Source organism: Ambystoma mexicanum, chromosome 8 (assembly GCF_040938575.1).
Source record: "Ambystoma mexicanum isolate Mex_15411 chromosome 8, UKY_AmexF1_1, whole genome shotgun sequence".
NCBI lineage: Eukaryota > Metazoa > Chordata > Amphibia > Caudata > Ambystomatidae > Ambystoma > Ambystoma mexicanum.
This window is the reverse complement of record NC_090929.1, coordinates 1,485,088,283-1,485,107,710: the sequence shown is the minus strand read 5'-3', so window position 1 is coordinate 1,485,107,710 and position 19,428 is coordinate 1,485,088,283. Positions and strand designations below refer to the sequence as shown.

General features: G+C 46.8%; 1 protein-coding gene across 1 annotated transcript in view; it reads right to left on the bottom strand.

The window, feature by feature from the left end:
- Positions 1-293: 293 nt before the first annotated feature.
- The window catches only part of MRPL43 (mitochondrial ribosomal protein L43), a 95,211-nt gene continuing 76,076 nt past the window's right edge, over positions 294-19,428 (bottom strand). The window contains exon 3 of the mRNA XM_069611664.1: positions 294-544. Coding sequence (XP_069467765.1) covers positions 309-544 — 236 coding nt within the window. The 3' untranslated portion in view covers positions 294-308. The remainder of the gene's footprint in view (positions 545-19,428) is intronic.

Genomic DNA, 19,428 nt, shown 5'->3' with positions numbered 1-19,428 from the left:
GTTTGTCCATTCTCAAGAATCCATATCCGTGCAGAAGGCATTTACATGAATTCCAATGCATTCAGACTGGTTTTGCACGTGCAAACAGGCTGAATTCCAGGCGTTGACATCAATGCGGGTGGAAATGCAGGTGCATTTTCTGCTAGGAGCAGAATTGGTCCATGCAGAAAAACGCAAACACCCAACAGATCATAATTTAGTGACACTACAATGCAGGAGGACAGTGGGATTTTGGGAAAATGCAACATCCTAGGTCACTTAAGAAAGAAGGGAGACAAGAACTCGCCATGCAGCACATTTGACAGACTTTATTCTGGGTGTTCCTTGTGTGAAGCGGGTAATGATTCAAAGGGTTTCACAGTCAGAGACGGGGGCTTGTTCAGCAAAGGGTGCCACTGGCCCTGGATGCTGGGGTTGTCCGTGTGGTACGGCTTGCGGATTCGGATAATGTCCAGTCCGGATCGATTAGCCATTTTCTGAACCAACTCAACAATTTCCTCTGCAGTTTTAAGGGCGACCAACTCTTCCCTCACTGCTCCATTCACTGAAAAACAAAGGAGAGAAGATGTTTAGAGTGGAATGTAACGGGTGTCCAAACAGGTAAAATAGTGTTTAATGATTATATGGGAATGTGTTTGGTAGCCCTTGCAGGCAGCGAGGAGTCCTGAAGCAACCCTTACATTAACACTTATCTTATTGATCATCACAGTTTGCATTTACAAAATAAATCTAGTACCGTGCTGTGCCAGGTATAGACCTGGCAACACAAAGCTCTGCTCTAAATCGAGGCACACTTTCCTGAGACCTACTCTCATGCATACAGACAGCGACAGTTCAGAAACACCTATCCACACTATCACAATCATATCCCAGCAACCTTGTACCAATTATTTTGTCTTGCAACTTGTTGGTTGCATTGTCCAATCCCTCTTTCTTATAACCTCCTCCCCCAATCATCCTCTTTCCCGTCTAAAACACAGGCTCACAAGGACCCTGCAGTGCCAGTTCCCGATCAAGCACATGAAAGGGAACAGGCGTCGCAGGGACACAGCAAGTCGGCGGCGCACAGCGAAGCGTGCCGTCGCAATGTAAGTTAGCGGTGGGGGTGTAGGTCCAAGTCAGAAATGTTCAGGGGAGAAAAGATTGAAGGTTAGTTTCAGAAAAATAATCTTCTGTCTTTTCTCCCTCGAACATTTCCATGACTGATTCTAACCCTGATCCTTTAATTTATCAGGGTCCATCATATACCTCAATGACAGTCACCAGAAGCTTGCAGATCCACCTCCATCACGCAGATTCACAGTCAAGAGATTGTTAGGTGGAGATTGAACTAAACGATTATACCTTAATTGAACAAAATAACTCAAATTAGCACCACAGGAGCAGCAGCATCTCCCAGTTAAGTTCACGAGAAAATTGAAACTTTTTACAAGATTAATTCCCAGGATCACTTCACGACTGCAGCACCAGCCTCCCAGATTTGATGGGAGTCATACATGGGTAGAGGCAATTGGCTGCTATGAAACAAGTTCCAGGGCTGCAAATGTGCAAAGGGCTCAAAATGTGCACTCACCACTATCCATTGGCTAGTGTTAATAAACTCTTGGCAAGTTGGAAACGGTATTCTGTGCATATGTGCAAAATTGAGGAGGTGAGAGACGTTAGGCCTGGATAGTAGCTTGCAACACGAAACGTGTACCCATGAAATCTGTCATGTGATCCTCTCTAGTATGACATCATGTGTGCCAGCACATTCATCTACAGCGTCCCTATGTATCCCTAAAAGATGGCAACCCTGGAAACAGCACATCAATTCACAGCTGTCCAAAGCCGCCCAAGCACTCCAGTGGTAATAATGTAGCAGCATTTTGTCCATTGCACCAACCCCCATAATTTATTTTCCAGGCCATGCTAGCCACCACCAGCTGTCGACACCAATACAGCAACTAAGGACAGAACAGAAACTGGGTATTGGTTTCAAGATGCAAGTTACTAGCCAGCCATTAAAATTCACTTGCCATCTCAGTCCTAAACAAACACACAGCACGCCATTTCTTACACCCCAAGAGTTAATGGTCACTAGTCAACGGCAAGTGCACATTTTGAGTCCGTTAATTCGCAGGTAAAGGCATGCAACACAACAAAGCATGTATTTGCACCACGCAAGGGTAGATTTCACAAGGAGAGGAGAGGGTGGTAGGGTTGATCAGCACTGGAGACAGCACTAATTATCAGGAGTATTATGCTATATGCTCCTCAACATGGTGATGCAGCATCTTGTGCCAATGCCACCAGATGAGGGCAAGCACAGTAATGACTAGGTGATGCTGTACCCCAGCCACCTGTGCAGCCCGATGCCACTGAAGAAGTCAATACGTCATTTTCATTTTGGTGCAAACCAAAATATAATGGGAATGGATTAGGTGACAACAGAATCACAGAGCCCTATTCCTTCCACACCTGAACTCGACACATCCTTCAACACTCCCCTCACAATCAGGACTCCCTCCCCAACGCCAACACACTCCTTAACAGTCTCATCACAAGCATACCCCATCTTTGACCATCAACACACCCCTCAATATTCCCATAATTTGACCCCAACACACCAATCGGCAGCAAAGCCATTAGAGTTTGCCACTGCTTGCTCCCAGGCAGCGGGGCATGTGGCGACCGATCAGCTACCCTGGATTGTCTTCACTTCAACCTCAGCTAAACATTAAGGATGCATTACTGAGGAGGCAGTGGGGGGACACAATGGGTTGGTACCACTATCAAGGCCACAGACCTGTGCCATTTGTCCAGCCACCTGCATTTCCAGGATCAGAGTCATGCAGGTTCATGCAGGGTCATTATTATAAGTGTGCCGGTCCAGGAAAAATGCCTGAACAAAATGCCAGTAATACATGCTCTGGCATTTTTACTTGACTGGCACACTAAGTTTGCTGGTGGGTGCCACTGATCTACCGGCAGAGATCATGCCCATACTGGCAAAGAAATGCTGCAATTACCGGCACCTGTAAAACCAGTGCTGGTAATTGTGGCAATCCTATCCGTTGAAGTCCTATGGGACTCCATGGAAATGGGAATTTACCGGCACTCGCCGCCCGTGATATCCCAGGTATACCGGGATATCACAGGTGGCGGAGACAGTAAGTGCAGTTTGCCAGTATCACGCTGGTAATACCAGCAAATTCGCAATGTAGGCCTCATTCTTTAACGCGCTGGAAATTGTACATGTGGCATGAGGAATGCACCTGCAGTAGATCATATTAGAGGCTGCACAGCAAGTCATGCCATTGCTCGAGTGTCCATTCTCGGCCCATGTGAATCTATGCTTCTTGCTGGCCATTGGCACTGAACCGATAGTCGCAGCCATACAAGTGCATTACACATTCCCGCTCCTGCCCCACTCATCTGCTAATGATGGGATATAATGTACTGCTTCTTTTTAATAAAGAGTGTACCCTCCACAACGGGCTCACAGAGCGCTGTACAGAAATAAATTATAAACTATAGATACAAGCAAAACATGACATTATTCACAGGAACAAACGAGTCTTCAGCTGGTGGTAAAAAGTCAGTAGCGATGGGGATAGGCCTGAGCAAGACCGGAAGGGAGTTCCAACGTTAAGGGCCAGCCACAGAGATGGCCTGCCTCCGAGTTAGAGATTTCACAGACTTGGGGATCAAAAGAGTAAGCTGATTGCAACACAGGCTCCCGATCCTTGCCTAAAAGATGCAGTTGGCAGCAAGATACTTTGGGAGCCCCTTTTGAATGATTTATAAACTAGGGCCCTAAATTAGGGTGACCAGACGTCCCGGTTTTCCCGGGACAATCCAGGGAAATCGCCCTCCGTCCTGGGAGTTTTTTTTTATTTTGCAAACCATGTCCCGGATTTGCAATGGTGGGTGACTACAGTCCCGGTTTTTGCCGGTACCCGATTTTGAAATCCCGAAGTCGTGTCCCGGAGAGACTCTTCCTGCACGAATGGGGGGTTTCAAATGCTTTTCACTCCACCATTTCCTCCCCGGCGCTCTCCTCCAATGAGAGGAGTGTGCCTGTAAGAACACCCCCTACCCGCCCCCGCAACAAGCCAGCGATATAGAAGTGGGACTACAATTGTATTTGTATTTACTTTAGTCCTACGTTTATGTCTATGGACTGTCCCTTTTTTTATTTTTAAATCTTGTCACCCTACCCTTAATTGAAAAGAATTCTACACCTCAGAAGCAAAGGTTTTCATTTGTGCAGCAAGTGAAGTGGATAGTAAGCAGATTGTGATTTTTCAGAATATGGGATTCAAATGAAAGTTTAGAATCCAACAAGAAACCCAAAGGTTTTGCAGCAAAGGCAACCGTGGGAGTGTAACCTTGGGAGGGAGTAGAGCAGGAAGCCACAAATCTGCCAAGAGCACAGCCTTATCGGGGCCTAAATGTGCCTCTGTGGCCAACAGACGTGCTATATATTGGCACTTCCAAAGCAAGGGAAGGTTTTCATTCACCCCACTGTTATGATATGATATGGCATGTATAACGCGCCTATTTACACAAGTGTTTCAAGGGGCGAAGAGGCAAGGGAGGGGGGACAGAGGGAAGACAGACAACGATCTTACTAGGCCAGGTGACATTGAGATGATGCAAGTGCAGGGGGGTGGGGAAAAGTGCAGAGGGGGAGGGGCAGTGCAGTACATACGATAACAGTAAAATGAATAAAGATAATAAATAAAAGTGCAGACATCAGGTGTCAAGTGCTGGTAGGTGGCTGTAGGGATACAGAAACAGTGCAAGGGTTGCCAGGGGGGCAGTGTAGGTGTGCAACTGGCGGTGAGGGGGCCTGTTCCCGAGATCAGAGGGTAACCAGGTAACCAGTTCAGTTTCAGTCAGGAGATCAGCAGTGGAGAGGAGGAGAGAAAGCAGAACAAAGAGGAAGGTTTTCATGTGCTTCCGGAACCAGAGATGGTTCTCACGTTTTAGAGAGGCAGCAAAGTTGTTCCAGAGGGAGGCCCCAGCAGAAGAACGACCAACTCGCTGCTTGGAGAAGCAACTGACCCTGAGGGAGTTGGAGGTGGATGAGCGAAGAGCTTGAGAAGGAAGATATTTAGGAAGACAAGAGTTGAAGGTATTGAGGCCCCCAGGACCCAGAAGGCCATGTGAACAATGCAGAGGGTTTTGAACTTAATCTTTGCCGCCAGTGCAGAGATTTCAGTCCTGGAGAGATACGATCCCTGGGTTTGAGGCCAAGGACAAGTTTTGCAGTCCTGTTTTGGATGAGTTGCAGAGGGCGGAGTAGAGGCAGACAGATTTAGATAGAGGCTGTTGCAGTAGTCCAGCCTAGAGAGAACCAGAGATCTGGAGACAGTGAGGTTCTGGGGGGACGGAGAGGAAAGGAAGACTACCACTGAGGAGGTGCAGCTGGTAGTGTGACATTTTAGAGAGGTCAGAGATCTGAGCAGAGAAGGAAAGTGTGGAGTCGAAGATGACCCCAAGGTTTTTAGTCTCAGAGGTGTGAGCAGGAAGAGGGCCAAGAGAGTGAATGGAAAGGAGGTAGCAGGTGTGCCGATGAGGAGAATCTCGGTCTTACTGGCATTAAGGCAGAGATCATTGGCGACACACCACTCCTAGATGGCAGACAGTCAGAGATGAGGGAAGGAGAAGAGGTGGCAGAAGGGAGCCTTAAGATGAGTGGAGTGCAATCCGCATAGCACTGAAAGTTGGGGCAGAGAGCGGCAATGCGGTGGGCAAGAAGTGCCAGGAATTGGTTGAACAGCGAGGGAGAGAGGTTAGACACCTGGGGAACACCACAGGTAGAGATAGAGATTGATGAGGAAGGACCCAAGTTGGACCTTTGAGGGTCGATCGGAGAGGAAAGAAGTCAGCCAAGCCAGGGCCTGATCGGTGATACCCGGGTTATCACAGAGACCGTTGAGCTGAATGGCATGGTTGACCGTGTCAAAGGCAGAAGAGAGATGAAGTAGGATGAGGACACAGGGGGTGTTGGAATCAAGGTAGGAGAGCAGGTCTTCACAGATGTTCAGGAGAGCAGTTTCCGTGCTTCTGGCAGCTCTGAAGCCAGACTGATGGTCATGGAGACAGCCAACCGATTTAGTGTGAAGATCAAGCTGGGAGATCAGCTTTTCCAGGAGTTTGCCCAGGAAAGGAGTGATGGAGATTGGGCGGCAGAGGATTTCTTGAGAAGAGGGTGCACGGAAGACCACACTGGCGAAGGAGTGGTTGCAGAAGTCAGCCAAAGCAGGAGCCAGGGTGTCAATGTTGCCCTTGATGGTTTTAGAGGAACAGGGGAGAACCTGTTTTGACGAGACGGTCATAGATCAGACTTGTCTAGAAAACTTGTCTGGGGAGAACAGGGAAAAGGCAGAGAAGGAGGGAGGAGGGGTGGCCACAGAAGGGCCAGAGGAGCAGGCAGTAGTGGGAGGAGAAGAGGAAGAGAGGACAGAATGTCCTGAGTATTAGAGATGAAATGAGAAGCCAGGGCCGTGCAGAGGGCCTCGGAGGGGACAGGAGAGAGACTGCAGCAGGATTGGCCAGCTCCTTGTAGCTTTTAAAAGAGTTCAGCCGAGTTGGTGGATGTCGCAGAGACACAGACTTGGATGAGGGCCTCTCTTTTTGGTGTGAACAGAGAGCCGGGATTGCCTTTGGAGCAGGCGGCAGGCCAGTATGTCAGGATGTACAGGAAGCACACCATTTCCTCTCAGCCACCCTGCACTTGCATTTAAGGGTGACAAGGTCTGAGTTGTACCAAGAGTTGCACTTGGCTTTGGGCTTCAAGCGAATCCTCATGACAGGGGTAAGAACATCGAGAGTATCAGATATAGCCGAGTGGAGCATGGAAAGAGCTGTGTCTGGGTGTGAGTTAGCCATGGGGGTTGGGGGGGCAGGGAGCGGGATGAGAAAGTGGTGGTGAAAGCCTCAGCTGACACACGGTTCATTGGTAGGATAACCGAGAAGTTAGGTGGCAGTGCCGGAGTTGGCTTGGCCTAAGGGGTAGAAAGGGTGAGCTGGGAGGAAAGGAGAAAGTGATCACTCCAGGAGAGGAGTGGTGAGAGGAATAGAAAGGGGAAGGTGAGATCAGAACATCCAGAGTGTGCCCTGCAGAGTGAATCGGGCCACAGGGGAGAATAGAATGTGAGAGAGTCGCAGAGGTTGCTAAAGCATCCAGAGGAAGGACAGGAAGCATCCAGGTGGATGTTAAAGTCTCCAAGAAGGAGGAGTTGAGTGGTCGAGACCAGGAGGGAAGAGGAGAGGTCCGCTCACTCAGAGAAGGAGGAGGAGATCTGACCAGGTGGCCGATAGATGGTAGCCACAGTAAGGGAATGGCTAGGAGAGAGTCTGCAGACGAGACATTCGAAAGAGTAGGCCTGCGTAGGAATGACAGAGCCAGGAATCCACTGAGAGAAGATCAGGGCTACACCCCCTCCGGAACGGTTGAGTCTTGGCGGAGAGAGGATCTTGTAGCCATCAAGGAGGAGAGTGTCAAAGCTTGTGACAGAGGTGGCCCTGAGCCATGTCTCGGTGAGACCGAGGACATCAAGGTCAAGTTCCTCGAGGAGGTGGCAGATGTCAGAGGAGTGTTTGACAGAGCAAGAGTTTAGAGTGGCAATATGGAGAAGGTTGCCATCCTTGAAAGATTTCTGGGGAGGGGTACAAATCAGAGGTATGCCCTGCGGAGGTGTAGAAGAAGCTCGAGGGGGGCAGGAGAGGGCAAGGTAGCCAAGGAGGAGACATCAGGGGGAGGCGAGGAAGCCGTGGAGGGGAGAGAGGGGACAGCAGGAGAAGAAAGGAAATTGATGAGGCGCGTCTGTCAAATAGGAGAAGGTTGGCTTGAGGGCCCTGGATCAAGACGGTACCATACAAGTAAACATTAATGATGACCTTAGAGGAGTGGAAGGAGGCCAGGAGGGCCTCCCACCATTAATGGGAGAGGAAGAAAAAGGAGAGCCCCCAGAGACCATATGTAGAGTCCAAACGTCTGGCGAGGGAACGAAAAAGAGGATGTCGGTGAGAGTTTGCCTAGAGGAAGCACTGGTATAGGTATCAGCAATAGGGTGGCCTAGGTTTGAGACCAGGATGTCCTTTTTAAACTTCTTTCTATCATATTTAGTGAGGAGAGCAGGATAGTCGAAAGAAAAGCAGTTAGAAAACATAGGAGAGACAGAGAGCACCATAGAGTTGGTAGGGAGAGGAAAGTTTGGAAGGGGAGGCGGTGGGGAGAAACACTAGGGAAGGACACAGGGCAAGAAAGAGACAAGTTGACAATTGGAGAAGACGACAGGTGCTTAGATAATGGTAGAAAGGTTCGCTAGATGAGTGCTTTGCTAGGATGCAAAACCACAGGACAGCACTAATTTCACAATGCAATTTTTATTTTCAATACAGGAGATGAACACACCCAAGTCTGAGAGTCCTGTTTAGGGGGAAAAGGGCTAGGTTTCACAATGCAATTTTAAATACAAGAGAAGAACCCACCCAAGTCTGAGAGTCATGTATAGGGGGAAAATCATTGCCTTTGAGCAGACAGTCGAGCAGCAAAGGATTATAGTATACCAATAGATAGCTATACTTTATCTAAAGTCAAAAGGTTCACAATGCATCCAAGAGCAATGAAGTCCAGGTGCATGTTGTGTTGCAAGAATACATAACAGAAATTAGAGGTTTTATTGGTTTAGAGGTTTTATTGGTTTATGTTATGTTGTAACACAGACCATATTACCATTGGTCTTCAAACCATATCACTCCCCTAATGAATCTAAAGTGACAATACTTATTCCAGGCCTCCAAGAAGCTAGTAACTCCAAGCCCTGCTGGGTGTACATGTAAACCAGGAATACACAGCAAGAGAGCACAAGTATTAGGGGGATTAGACCAGTAAATGGGTAAAAGGAAGTGGAATGCAACATTTATGCAATGGGCAAGTACAAACCAGTCAGTTGATTAGGCAGAGGGGCCAACAAACAATGCCCATTGCAGGGTCACATGTCCTGCTTGCCATGATGTGTGAGCAGGACTGATTTGTTAGCTGCCAGAGAGAGCAGGTCATGGATGCATTTTTCAATAGATGGTTTCGTATTCGATTTCCATATTTGTCATTTGCTTTCTTCATACAACACAAGACCCTACAGATCCCTCAACAATGGCAGAAGGGTTCCCTGTGCATGAGATCCGGTTCAACACTGCTGCAGATGGGGTCTGGTGCATACCTGGAGCAAACATCAGATCTAAGCGGTAGGCATGCGTGTGCCTTAGAAGTAGAACTCTCCTGCATCTCTGTAACAGTTGACACAAGGAGCCACAATCCTCTCCACATTGGTCAGTGTCTTTCAAGCACAGTCTAAAATGTCTACTTCAAGTCCCGTAGGGACAGGAAAGAACTCTCTGCATGAGGAGTTTCACATTTATATCAACTTTACTACATTTCAATCCTCCGCAGACTGCAGCAAGCCTGCCAAGTGGTTCTGTTAATGGGCGCACCCAGATCCTCCCTCCATTTTTTGAAACAAGGCATCATGGGAAACCTGTGTAAGTGACACCTTCAGGCACCAGGGTGAATTTTAAAAATGTATGAAATTGTGGACCATCATCAAGTCTAAATATTTACATTGTTCGCCATCTTTAATGCATATCTTTGCAGTTCTGTGGTCTGTAGCTCACGCATACACCTCAAGTATCCAAATCCCTCCATGGGGCCATTGGTTCACATTCATTAAAAGGATCACTGCCATCCTATACCCGCGAACGCCAGGAGAGTTTCTAACGCGTGATAGCTGGATTTACCCACAATGACGTTGCAGCATGGTATAGGGCACTACAGGACAAAATGTGAGGCACATTCTTTTAGGTTTTAACCGCAAAAGCAATGGTGGAATTGGCAGAAGGGTCTTTCGTTTTCCATCCCCTGACAAAAATGCCTTTGCACAAGTATTTTCCATAGTTGCCTAATCCAGACTCTGATAAATAAGATCTTTGATCCTATAGTGCAGTGCATGCAATTTGAATGTCGTATGACTGTTTTTACCATTTGGAAACCCAACCTCATCTTTGCTTGCTTCCCTGAATAGGACTTTCCAGGTCCGTCCCATTCATCTTTCCTCCATCGCCCAAAGACCAAATATTTTATAAATTGATTTCAAGTTGCGCCTCAGAAGGGGCAGTAGTAACACACTAAAACCAGAGAGCAGTTTTTGAGTATCGCCATTTTTACCCCATAAGGTAAAATGAAGATTACATCACCCCTTCAGGTCATTACTCACTTCTTGAAGTACCTTATTTACACTGGACATCATCTTGGCTTGGTCATGGGAAAGGTTTATAGCCCAAATATGTATTTCCCTCCCTAGACAGTTAGGTTGTAATGGCCCGACGCACACGGATGTAGGTTAAACTGGTATAATTATTAAAAATTATACCTACAAGGAGAAAGGAGCTCTGCTGACTCCGGTGGCACTGCTCTCAACTGTCCTTCCCTGAGGATTCTATTATGGAACCTCTCCATGTGCCAAAATTTGTGTGCAGCGACGCACAGACCACGGAGAGGCATGTCGCTCATGACAGCCAACTAACACAGCTCCTCTTCCTCACAAAGACCCTCCCCACCCCCACAAGGGGACCGCTGCAGTTCAAGGCTTTATGGCACAGTCTGAGATATCCAAGACTGCAAAACCTCCTTCCACTTTTGGAACTGGATGTCTCCCCAGCTGTTGCATCAAACCAGAGCTTCCTTCCACTTCTGGAGTTGGATGGCTCCCCATCTGTAGTGCCCCGCAAGGATGATACACCAGATGCAGAGCTACCATTCCTCACAATCATCACTCGCCCCAAATTCCATACCCTATTATCCTCAGTCCTCACCGAAAATCTGATCACCTCCTTTACTCTAATTTGAGTTGAATATTTGCACATCCCGTCCCCAAGAACCAAGGGTAGTTTGATCCTCACTGAGTCCCCCACTCTCAGAAGCACCCTCATTTTGATTCCCCACCGGTCATTTGCCTCTGTTTCTCAACTGGCTCGTCGAGATATTCTCTATCACACGCTCCAATTTCCCCATGAGCCAAAACAGGCCAACCAATCTACGAGGGAAAAAGCTTAGTGTTAGCCTTTCTCCCCTGGGAGTTCAAAAGGTGACACTCCAGTGCTGCTGTGTGGAGTGAATCTGAGAGCCCCTCTTTCACAGCAGCCTTCCAGTCACACCCATTTGCCCATGATCACCTTATTGCTTCCTTCAGCACTTTGTTAAAGCATTCTACCACCGAGTTGGTCTGGGGTGATAGATGGCGCTGGTCTTATGCGTGATGGCATGCATGTGCCAAAAGTCGCTCACGTCGTTCAATCTGAATGAAGTACCAATATCGTTGAACACTCTAGAGTAACCTTCCGTTTCACAGAACTCCTCCAGGAATTCAACCACACCTCTGGAGGACACACTGTCACTAGTGCCTCCGCCCACCTAGTGAGCAGATCCAACACCACCAGACAGAACGATTGCACCCCATCACACCAGATTGGACCAATTATGTCCATACCAATCTTGTCCCAGGGCTGCGTGGAAACGTCTCACAGCCATGGGGCACTTATTACTCATGCACACCTTGTCACTTCTTTTACAAAAGGATACAGTCCCTGACATCCCTCTCAATCCGAAGGTCACAGCCTGGTCATCAGTAGTTGTTTCGGATTCTCAGTTTTGTTTTTTACAATCCCCTGATGTCGTTCACGACCAAGTTCTACCAGGTGTTTTCCGACACCCTCGGGAGGAATAATTTGGTGCCCCTCCACAGCATAACATTCTAAATAGGCCGTTCATCCTTCAGGTCAACACCCGAGGCCCAGATACTCTGCCTGATTTCTATTGAGGCTTCCTTCAGATACAGCACTAATGATTTGGTACAGCTTGTCGTCATCTCGCATTGCTCTCTCTCAGAATCCTCTCGGGGAGTGGAGTCGCGACTGATCTCCAGGACCACCTCTTGCTCCTCCCCCTCCTCTTCATCTCCATTTTCTTCGTTATAAGACATACTCGACAAGCAATCAGCAGTGTAATTCTCAGCACCCACTATGTATTTTATGACACAGTCTTATTCCGGCAGGCGAGATCAGCCCCATTTACTCCCTAAAGATAGGTAAATACTCCCCAGAAAATAATAGGGAGTAAAATACTCCCAACAAAAAATAGGAGACAGATACTTAGGACTTTGTGCCCATGCTTTCACCAAAACAGCTCCATGGATATGTTTTGACCAGTAGTGCACATAGAACCACAGGAGGAAACTATTATTACTGCATGATTCTAAGAAGTAAACATGCATTTAATGTGCATGAATAACTAGGCGCAAAGAAATAATATCACAAAAATATGTTTACTAGTTTATAAAATACTCCAATTGGGAAATGGGCTTACATTTGTACTCCCCAAAAATCCTTTTACTTGCAACATTAAAAAAAAATAGGGAGTAAATGACTCCCACTTGAAAATGTTTTATAGAGCAGTGGGCGAGAGCCCCATCTTCTGATCCTCACCGATACCTTGTCCAACCCTTTTGATGCAATTATTTCCACTAAGGGTGTGTGGTCCGTATGAAATTCGGACTTTGTTCCACACAAAACTCCAAAACTCTGAATTTCTTCAGCCACCCACTCGACAACTAAAGCCTCCCTTTCAATTGTGGCATAATTATTTTCAGCTTCCTTGAATAGTCTGGAGCCAAAGGTGATCAAGTATGCAGTGTTGCCTTTCATCTGGGTCAACTCTCCCCCCAGGCCCACATTGCTAGCATCTGTATTAATGATGGTGACTCTTCCTCTTTTATAGTCCTGTAAAGCTGGAGTTGAAGCCAACGCCTTTTTAACGAGTACAAACTGCTCCTGGCAACTTTGCTTTTAACCAACTCCCTCATGCAAGCAGTGTGTGTGGGAAAATTATGAATGAATTTTGAATAGTATTCAGCCATTAATAAAAATGTTCATTACTGATCTTGGCCAGTTGGCGGAGGCATCTTTTCAATTGCATCAGCTAGATTAATCTTAGGGCGGATGCCCTCCTTTGAAATGACATGTCCAAGGGACTCAATCTCACTTTTATTCAATGTACACTTCTGCTGTCATTCATGCTTTGTGAAGTTTCTCAAAACCTCCCTGAAGCCTTCTGTTGTGTTCTTCCAGGCTGTCAGCATAGACCAGGATATCCTCTTGAAAGAAAAGGACTCCCGGATCTCCATCAACATGATCTTCTGAAAACAAGCAGCGGAGATGAACCCAAAGGGCATATGTTTATACTGGAATAACCCTTCCGGGGTTATAAAAGATCTTAAATGACTGGACTTCTCATGCAATTTCACCGGATAGTAGGCTGAGGTGAGGGCCAATGTGAAAAAATAACCTGTTGGGCTCCATTGTCGAAATTATTTCTTGAAGGTTGGGCAGTGAATGTCTGTGGCACAATGCATTCATTTCAATTCTCTCATGTCTACGAAAATACGTATCTTCCCTAAACGTTACCTCACAACATCCAAAAGGGGAGAGCCACTCCAAAGAATCAATACCTTCAATGATGTCCTGTTCGAATAACTTCAACTCCGCCTTCACCTCATCTCTCATCGATAGGGGAATGTTCTGCATCTTGTATGCCACAGACGTGCAGTCTTGCGTTGTATTTTATGAACAAATCCCTGCAAACATCAAACTCTGTCCTGGAATATTATTTTCATTATATTCATCCCCTTGTATGATACAGCATAACATCTTCTGCATTGGGATCCATCTTGACCAACAGCTTCTTCTGTTGCGACCAACTCAGTAATGGCGTGGCTCCTTTCCTTGAGACATATACCTCACCAGCAGTGTCTCTACCTTTGAGTGTCGCATAGAATCACCTTACAAGATCTAAAGTCACACCCCCATACGCCTTGGGGCATATATCAACTTCATTCAGATATTTGGACCCCGTTTCCTCCCAAATTTTCTTCGGCATTAGTGTGTACTTTACCCCCCCATTCCCCTCGAAGCAATCATCATCATGGTCGTGATGCCATTAAAGGAAACGGGCATTCTTGGGCTCTCCAGATCTTCATCCTGATCAATCACCAATGAAAAACACTCCTCTTCTTCACTGTGGTCGCCTTCCATCCAGTTGGTTGCGGCTCCTCCGCTATGACAACATCTCGCTAGGTGTCCTTTGCCTTTGCAGATTCTGCAAATAATCCTCACGGCTGGGTTGTTCGACCAGTGTGATGGGCCATCACATCTCAAACGACTCCTTGTGTCACCACCGCCTCTACCTCGAGAGCTGAATCTCCCTCTGGTCTCAAAATTCCTCCTCCCGCTGTATGATTTGTCGTTGGGAGGAATTTTTCCTCTCTGAAGGAACACTGCCACTTCCAGTGGTGAGAATCACTGCCGTGAGTGTGCGTTTGGTTACTTCGGCCTTTATAGCAGACTTCTTTAATCTGTTTGCCAAGACCTTAACACACTTCTCCATGTGCTCCACCTCCTTAGCAATCCATAGGACGGTGTCTAGGGGAGGGTCATCCTTTCTCCCAAACTTTCCCACTGCTGCACTCCAACATAAATTGGTCCCCAAGTTTTTCATCCAATTGTTGGTTGAACTTGCATGTTCTGGCAGGTTTTATTAATGCTGTAATAAACTGTTCTACATTTTCTCCGTCTTCAAGAGTGCGTTTCCAAACTTGTAACATTCCAATATAGTGCTCAACTTAGCCCCACAGTGCTTCGCCATTTTCTTGATAGACTTTTCATACTCGTGGAGGTCAGCCCACCCCTCCTCCAAGAGCTCTGGTAGATCTTCACATTTGTCTTGCCCTGCTGGATCAAGACAGTCCAAGAGCAGAGACTTCCTCCTCTCCACACTATAGTTGGTGCCACACATCACATTAGCAAAATGTTCGAATGATTTGCTCCCTTTTCCATGTGATACTCGGCTCCCCTACTTCAGGAAGGAAAAATGGTGGAGGCGGAACCCTGTAGAGGGCCAGGTCTCCTGTACCTCTTCGTGCCCACGTAGTGGCTGGGTTCAAGGATTCTCAGGGAGAAGAGAAAGAAAAGAAAAAAAAAATCCTGATCTGTCTCTATTGGTAGCGATCAGAAATGCATTCACAATTCAAGCAAAAGTGTATTATACAGGTCCAAAGCACTGTAGCAAGGAAGAGTGGAACTGCTCTTGGCTCCATCAGCATCAGGACGTACTGCTGCCCAATCCTCTGGTGTCGACTGCGGAAACGTGTGCGCATGCGCACAATGGCTGGAAGCACTTAGAATGAAATGAATGCAGAAATGCACCCGTGCAATAGGGTTTGAACGCACCTGCACGCAGTCTTCAGCGGCCTCAGGAATGCTAGCGACCTTACTTGCACTTCTGGTGGGACTCAAAGAGGCTACCACTGAACAAGTCGCAGGGCTCCCAGTGTGAGTGGGCGCTCGTCACCAATCTGTAATGGCTCAACACACCGAGGTGGGTTAACTGGTATATTTATTACAAAGTATACATACAAGGAGAAAGGTGCTCTGCTGACTCCAGCCATGCTGCTCACTCAACCGTCCTTGCCCGCTGTGCGGATTCCGCTCTGGCACCTCTCTGTGGACCGAACGTCCCGTGCAAGGAGGGCACAGACACAAGTCCAAATGATTACAATAATCTGTATGACAGTGAGAGAAGAAGGATCTCTGACTTCTGACAGTTTATTTTGTGGCTGACCTACCTTTTGAGTCAAATTATTGCACTGTCAGGGAGGGATACCAACAATATCAAATCATCAACATTAGAAGTGCTTCATAACTCAGCATACCAGGAGATATGCCCTTAAAGTCTGGATCCTGCCTAATATTCACAAGAAGTGGCTTTACAGACACATTTTAAAAAATAAGGGAAGAGTTAGCAGCCCTATATTACACCCATGCAGGAGAGGGAAAATGTTTCATCTGTCTCATGTGTTTGTGTCTGAATACCTGAATGTTGATGTGAATGATTTCTGAGGGAGTGTGAGGTCATATGAACTATCCCAGGGTCCCATGGAGAGAGAATCCGTTGGAGAGATGGGACCTGGGTGGTGGGAAAGGGTGGTGGGTCCTCCATGTAACATCTAATGGACTTGCTAAAGGAAACCTTGTAACGTGATAAAGTAACTATATAGACATACAAGTGATGGCAGAGTTTGCTTTACAACAGACCAAATTAGATTCAATGCCATTAGCGGAGATTGCAGACCTAGCCATATTGTACAGAACTACTGCTCTGAAATGGGAGCCAAAGCCACATTTTTCCAGTGTATATTCTAGACAATTCTGAATAGGAATAGACAATAGAGCTTAGTTTGGCTACTGAGCAAGATCTGGCAGGGTTCAGGAAAAGTGCTAAATTGTAATGGCACTCCAATCTCTACTCCTTCCCCCGCAAAAAAAGGTTTAAAATCACTGGACAGAAAAGATGCAAAAAGATATAAAAATATAATACTATTAATTACAATTGTAAATTGTTTAAATGGAATGGGCCCAAATTAATATAAATCTGATCACGTTTACTGAACACAGTTAGTGGATTAAACCTTAGTCACTACAGTGGAAACCATATTTGTTTTAAAGGAAGACCTTTCCTGGAAATATGGAATCATAATAGCAGTAGACCGTACACAGCTACTGATCAATTTCTCAATTAGATGCGATCAGCAAGATCTACAGCAACAGGATCTTGCTGAGTTTGGAAGAGAAGGTTGGGGAGACCGGGGCAATTCTGGAATGCCAGCATCTTTTTCCAGGCTTTTAGAACACTCAGTACAACAAATCCGCCTTACTGAGATAAAGACTCTGGCAAGGGAGGGATACCCTTTAAATGGCTTTATATGGGATACCCATTATATGGCTTGCCAGGAGCATAGCGCAGGGGCAAGGGGCGACGCAGAGCAAGACAGGTTCGATCCCCAGGTTCTCGCTTAGAAACCTCTCGGTATTAAGCGCGTTATAAATAACCAATTACAATTTCATACAAGCATTTGATCTGACAGATCGTAATTAATGTAGATTAGGCAAGTCAAATAGCACAAACCAGGATAGAGTCGTACCTATGAAGCGAGAAACTATGCAAGGAACCATTGTGCCAGTTAAGCCCTTTTGGGGGATTTCTGAAGCCCATAAAAACCCAAAATACTACAGAAAAAGGAGGCACTTGTCAGATTCATTATTTTCACTGCTGTGCCTAAAATGGGACAAAGCTGGAACATCTCAGAATTGTTCTTTAACATGCTGATGGTATTTTATTCTATGTCCCTCCTTTCACTACCGGTAGAAAGATTGAGACTATTACAAATGCAAATTCCTACTCGTCTTAAGGTGGGACCATTCTAGCCTTCGAATTATGGTACGACGTCCATTCATCGACATGCTTTTTTCCCATTGGGGTTTTTGCAGATTTTTTTCTTCTAAAAAAAACCATTGAAATAAATATGGGGCTGTCAAGAAGGGCACATAAGGGGTGGGGGTCTGGAATAGTGTTATATTAATAAAGGGGTGGGAGGTTAAGGAGGAGAACCCCCCTCCCCCCCAAAGAGAAAGAAAATAATTTATATGGATTTTTGAGAAAAATAAAATGCAGGGAAAGACCCATCAAAAAAATGCATTTCGATAAATTAACCTAGAACCCTACCCCTTATTTATAACCAATGTCAATGTGGCCTCAAAACGTTAAGCACACTTCCACTGGAAAACAGTTTTACTGATGCTCTGCCTGAAACACAATAAAAGATAAACATGCTAAGACACACCGTTTGTAATCATTTTGGTAGCTGGTTTGGATAAAAGACAAAGATCCAAACGCGGACCCATCAAGCTACGGTAAAGAAATGTCTGGATCACAGCTTAATGCCACTACCACTGCTGCGTTGAAGGAAACACAAAGAGGTCAGCAGAACAGCCTGTTTGATGCATGGACACACCTCAAGGATTGACAACTGGAATCAAAGCAAGGCAAGATCGGGTCCTTGGCCAGAGTAAAGATTGCTCGAAGTAGAGTTTGAATTACACAGAGGTTTATGTGGACGAGACCTGAGATTCTCCCAAATCGATTAGAGGGATTACTTGCTAACTGCACCTGCAAGCAGTGACAATTGTGGGTTGGGGACGTATTCACATGATTAGAGGCACATTTTCCAGAAAATAACAACAAGGAATGCAAGGCAAGGAACAAGTTACTTACCTGTAACTGTTGTTCTCCAGCATGGGTCTGGCATGGATTCACATGCTCATGAATATTCCCCATCGTCAGGCTGGGAATTCTCGGTAAAGAAAAAATCAGTATCAGTTTCGTTTCTGATCTGTCTTTTGTAGTAGTAACCAATCACTGATCTCTGCGTCATACTGACCACAGCCAATGACTGCCCTCTACCCAAGCCCCGCCTCTGGCAGCCATCTTCAGATTTGGTAGCACGTGAAGTGGCAGTATGACCAAGTGAAGAGCCGCAGAGGGGTAGGAGGGAGGGTGGGTTCGCATGTGAATCCATGCCAGACCCATGCTGGAGAACAACAGTTACAGGTAAGTAACTTGTTCCTTCTCCAGCATGGGGTCTGGCTTGGATTCACATGCTCATGAATAAAGAATAGGTAGCAGTACACACATGCACAACCACGGGAGGTGGCAAAGGCTCAACATTGAGCATTACATCAAACTCAACATTAAGCAATTCTTACCTCCTCACCAGGCTCACCTTAGGCAAACAGATTGCGCAGCACTGCTTGGCCGACCCAGGACTCCTCCCTGGAATCCCGATCGACGCAGTAGAATTTCGTGAAGGTGTGCGTCGACCTCCACGTAGCAGCCCTGCAGATATCCAGCAAGGGCACACCAGATAGGAACGCTGTGGTAGCTGCGATCGCTCTGGTGAAGCGGTCGGTTTGCCAACCGGTGACAGTGCATGATGCAGCCGGAGAGTCATCTGGAAATAGAAGACTTCGAGAGAGCCTTCCCTTGATTCACAGGTCCAAAGTTCACGAACAGCTGTGATGTCCTCCGGAAACTCTTCGTGCGGTCCACGTAGAACTTCAGCGCTCTAGCCACATCCAGCGAGTGCAAAGTCCTCTCGGCCGGAGACGAAGGAGACGGGAAGAAAACAGGTAACACCAAGGGCTCGTTAAGATGGAAGTCCAACGGCACCTTGGGCATAAAGGAGGGGTGCGTCCTAAGCACCACCCTCGAGGCATGGAAACTCAAGTACGGTGGTTTGCAGGATAGGGCCTGGATCTCTCCCACTCGTCGTGCAGAGGTAATGGCCACCAGGAATGCAGTCTTCCACGACACAAACTTCATCGGTGCGGAGTGCATCGGCTCGAATGGGCGCCCCATGAACCTGGTCAGCACCACGTTAAGTTCCCACGCCGGGGCCGGGGCCCTCACCGGCGGAAACGACCGGAACA